We start from the raw sequence: 5,028 nt of genomic DNA on the forward strand, positions 1-5,028 counted from the left end.
CATGGAAAGCGGACATTAAACGATGATGATGATGATGATGATGATGTACCATCCAACAACAATAATTAGTGCCGGAGGTGATGGCATTAGCAGATTAACCAGCTCTAACACCAGTACAATCATCACAGCCAGAGATGATGACTAGTCAAGACACAGAGCAGATAACCAGTACCACAACTGCAAACGATGACCAAACAATTATCATTGATGCTGATGGAGTGATTGGCCCCACACCCACACTAACACCGGCAGCATCAACACCAACCATATGACCAGAAACATCCAGCTGTAGAAACTTTGCCAGATCAGATTGGAGCCTGGTGCAGCCTTCTGGCTCGCCAGTCCTCAGTCAAACCGTCCAACCCATGCCAGCATGGAAAGCAGACGTTAAACGACAACGATGATGATGATAAATATACACACACACACACACACACACACATATATATATCTCTGAGTGGTTGGCGTTAGGAAGGGCATCCAGCTGTAGAAACCCTGCCAAATTTAGATTGGAGCCTGGTGTTGCCATCCGGTTTCACCAGTCCTCAGTCAAGTCGTCCAACCCATGCTAGCATGGAAAGCGGACGTTAAACGATGATGATGATGATGATGATGATATATCACTTTAACATCAACTTTTCAATGTTTGCAGGTGTCAGATGGAATTTGTTGAGGCTGATTTTTTATGGGCAGATACATTCCCTTTCCACTGAGCCTCACCTGTTTCCAAATAAGGTAACAGTTCCTCATATTTTCATAAAAAACACTATTTTATAACAGTGAAGCTTATTAACAACTTTGTTTGCATTACATTCCTGAAATTCTGGCCTTCCTCCCGTGAGTAAGTCATAACAAACAAAAAAGTCATTTACAAATAATTGAAACTTTTACTAAACCTGGGTCCCCGACAAGGAGTAGGTGGATCTCTCCTCGAACTGCCGTCCCAATATCGTCTTTACGCTATTAAAAAAGTGAAAAGAATAGATGCAGCTTATTAGACAAAGTGAACAAGGTTTCAACTCATTAACAAACAAAAACATTTTTAAATCAATTTTTTTTTTATTCCATGATGGAACAGGTACAACAAGACTTTATTAAGGCAGTATTCCAAGGCTAGATGCCCTTCCTATTATCAACCTTAACTCCTGCTTTTCAAGTCAAGTATCTCTTCATTCTAATGGCCTCAATGTGTCCAAAACCTCAAAGCTACAGCTGTAAACGATACATCACTGTTGGCTGAATTGTCATATGAAGACATGTAGAAATCTTCACACACACACACACACAATGGGTTTCTGTACAGTGTCTACCTACCAGTTTCACTCAGTCAATCCAAGGATCTTGTTGAAGACAACTTTGCTCAAGACACCAAGCAGTAAGCTGACGCCACATGGCTCTAAAGCGAACTTTATTACAACCTAGCTAGGCATGCATCTTCTATAATACAAATTCCATTATTCTCCAGTTCTTTAACTCCATCCAGCTAATTGATTGTGGCCATGCTGGAGCTCAGTATCACACCACTTATCTTTCAAACATTGTGTGACAGTTCTAAATGAGTGTCACTATCGTACAAGCTTTCTAATCTTCCAATCATTTTCAGTCTTCTATGAAAACATGTCTAACCATGGGGTAATACCTTGCTTGGAAACAGGTGACATGACAGGAAGAGCATCTGGCCATAGAAAATCTGCCTCAGTAAATTTTGTCTGATCCATACAAGCATGGAAAAGTGGACATTAAAACAATGATGATGGTGAAAGCCAGCTCTGTAAAATTGGTGCTATAAGAACACTGTTACTATACAACAAGAATGGAAGTTTGCTTACCTTCACACCACCAATTAAGACCAGAATTACAGCTAACTTCACCACATACAAGCCATACACTTGAGGACAAAAGCTTGTTAGGATATGGTTACGGCCAGTCAGAGGATAATCCTGAAACTCATTCCAAAAAGACCAAAATTCGTCTTTCTACAATAAAAATGAGACAAAAGATATATTTTCCATTAAACTTAGAAGCAATGCATGTTAGCAGCATTTACAACTTGAGACAAATAGAACAAACCATGCCAAATCCTTATAAGATTCTGTGGATGGAGTTAGTACAGACTAGCTTGTACCAGCAGAGAGATATAAATGGACAGTAATGAAGTCAAATCAAGTAATGATATTTTCAAAGTATTTAAAACCATGATGTCATAAGAGAAAAATGTGTCTGCATGGATGATGGTGCCCTTGCGTTTAAGGATTCTGCAAAGAAAGAGACCTGGAGATGCTATTATGAAAGCCTGCTGAATGTGGAGAATGAATGGGAGGAGCCTGCCAAAGGTTGACCCAATTGAGGGACCAGCTACCCAAATCAACAATACCCTGGTAGATAAAGCAATTAAGGATATGAAGACAGGGAAAGCACCTGGTCCAACAGGAATCACCACTGAGATACTTAAAATATTGGGCAATGTGGGTTATGGTCTTGTCACCTGCATTGTAAATCAGGGAGTTCATGAAGGAGTCATACCCAATGACTGGTGTAGCAGTACCATAGTCAACTGCTACAAAGGTAAAGGTGATGCTTTAGATAGAAATAACTACAGGGGTATCAAATTATTGGACCAGGTGATGAAAGTTACAAAGAGAGTCATAGCTCAACTAATTAGGGAGAGAGTTAGACTAGATGAGATGCAGTTTGGTTTCGTGCCAGGCATAAGCACCACTGATGCTATATTTCTAGTAAGGCAACTGCAGGAGAAATACATAGCCAAAGATAAACCTCAATACTTGGTTTTTGTTGACTTAGAGAAAGTCTTTGACAGGGTCCCCCAATCCCTTATCTGGTGGTCAATGAGGAAACTGGGGATAGACTAGTGGTTGGTAAGAGCTGTACAAGCAATGTACAGGGATGCTGCCAGTAGGGTGAGGGTTGACAACAAGTATAGTGAGAAATTCTGGGTAGAAGTAGGGGTTTATCAAGGATCAGTCCTCAGACCCCTCTTATTCACCATAGTCCTCCAAGCAATAACAGAGGAATTCAAGACAGGCTGCCCTTGCGAGCTCCTTTATGCTGATGACTTCACTCTAATAGCCGAGTCACTGCCAGAACTAGAGACAAAGTTTAGGGTGTGGAAGCAAGTGTTAGAATCGAAGGGCCTTAGGGTTAACTTAGCAAAAACCAAAGTCTCAGTAAGTAGGAAGGCTGACAAATCACAAAACCTTTCAGGTAGATGGCCATGCTCGATCTGTAGAAAAGGTGTGGGTAGAAACTCCATACGATGTACCCAGTGTAAGCTATGGATACATAAAATGTGTAGCAATATCAAAGGAAGGTTAACTGGGAAGATAGTTTTTGTGTGTGGCAGATGCAGAGGGGCAATAAACACTGAAGATGTACAGAAAACAGATTCCATCACATGCCAAGGGGAAAATCTAGAAGTAGTTGATAGCTTCTACTTCCTAGGCGATCAAGTCTGTAGTGGGGGTGGTTAATTCTGAGAGTGTAGCAACTAGAATGAGAATGGCCTGGGCAAAGTACAGGGAGCTCCTACCTCTTCTGGCAACTACCTTACCTCGTCCAGCCTAATGACCCTCCATGTTTGTTTTCGTTTAGGTTGTTGTATGTCTCCACTGTCTTGTTTTTGTTACCAACTTTGAACCTCTGCAAATCCCAAATTTTACTTTGGATCGTGGGAGCAACTGTTTTACGAAGCCTCATATTGTATTACATATTGTATTATATAGGTAATACGGACAGACATACACACATACACAAAAGACTGAAGCACATAACCATATACACACACACACACTTCACACATACACACACAAGGACACATATGGAGACACATACAGTCACAAAAACCCATACACATAGATACATTCAAATATGTACACACAAGGAGACAGAGATACACACACACACAAGCATGAACACATGAATATGCAGAATACATACAAATGTATACGCATACATATATATATACATACACACACACATACATATATGTATACACATGCACAGTAACGCACACACATGTGCACAAACAGACAAACAAAAAGAATGCAGCTCTAATAACAGACAGAGTCAATGACTATTGGAGAGGTTACAAAAAGCAATGGAAATTTTAGAAAAAATAAACAAGTAAATGAGTGGAAATCAAACTTGTGAGTGTGTTAATTAATAGGATATTAAAACAGAATGACTCTCCCCAGATACAATAAAATATGCTTCAACACACGAATTCACATAAAGAATCTTGCAAACCAAATACAAAAACGAAATAACAAGTTTTGGCTAAGCTAGCAAGACGCTGAAAGACACTGTGTTCTGCTGTCTAAAAATCAAAATAGCTACCTGACAGCTCCACTTCATTAAAGCATCTCCTCCAGACTATACACGAAATTTGTTAATTTGGCTGTCAAGCAGCTAGGGCTCACAGAACATCAAGCAAGAAAACTAAAACACACGATATTACAAAACATCAAAAAGAAAATATACACAGAAATCAACCAGTACCAGATATGAAAGAGGGTGCTACTGCATGAACTGAAAAACACCACTACGCCACATGAAAGCGACAGATTCATGACACGTATCCAACAAGAATACTGCTGAGTAAACCATGCCTGCAACAAACACTTTCACAACAAACCTAAGTGGATAAAACAGCAACAACAAAAACGATCTCAGAATGGTAAGAATCAACACAGATACCCAAACAATATTGACGGGATTGACATGTTGGAATGTGAACTACCAGAAGACTCCAGCACCAGCATACTGAAAAATAATACCACCAACAACGACAATTACACCCCTGGAATATGTGGTGCAGTACAGCTAGATACGGATAAAATACATGCCTTAGAGTTATCACCGAAATTCACTACATATAAGAAGGTCAGAAAAATTGATTGTCTATCTGAGATTGGAGGTTAGGACAATACAACCACAACACAAACACAGGAAGCCAAAACAACAACAAGAATAGCAATGTTAATGACAACAACAATAGTGACAATAACAACG

At 39.8% G+C, this 5,028-nt stretch overlaps 1 protein-coding gene across 1 annotated transcript in view; it reads right to left on the reverse strand.

Moving 5' to 3' along the window:
* The window catches only part of LOC106872262 (DNA helicase MCM9), a 61,142-nt gene that overhangs the window by 25,005 nt on the left and 31,109 nt on the right, over positions 1-5,028 (reverse strand). The window contains exons 9-10 of the mRNA XM_052976136.1: positions 1,830-1,976; positions 897-960 (exon numbers count right to left, since the gene is read on the reverse strand). Coding sequence (XP_052832096.1) covers positions 897-960; positions 1,830-1,976 — 211 coding nt within the window. The remainder of the gene's footprint in view (positions 1-896; positions 961-1,829; positions 1,977-5,028) is intronic.

The sequence above is a fragment of the Octopus bimaculoides genome, chromosome 23 (assembly GCF_001194135.2).
Source record: "Octopus bimaculoides isolate UCB-OBI-ISO-001 chromosome 23, ASM119413v2, whole genome shotgun sequence".
Taxonomy (NCBI): Eukaryota; Metazoa; Mollusca; class Cephalopoda; order Octopoda; family Octopodidae; genus Octopus; species Octopus bimaculoides.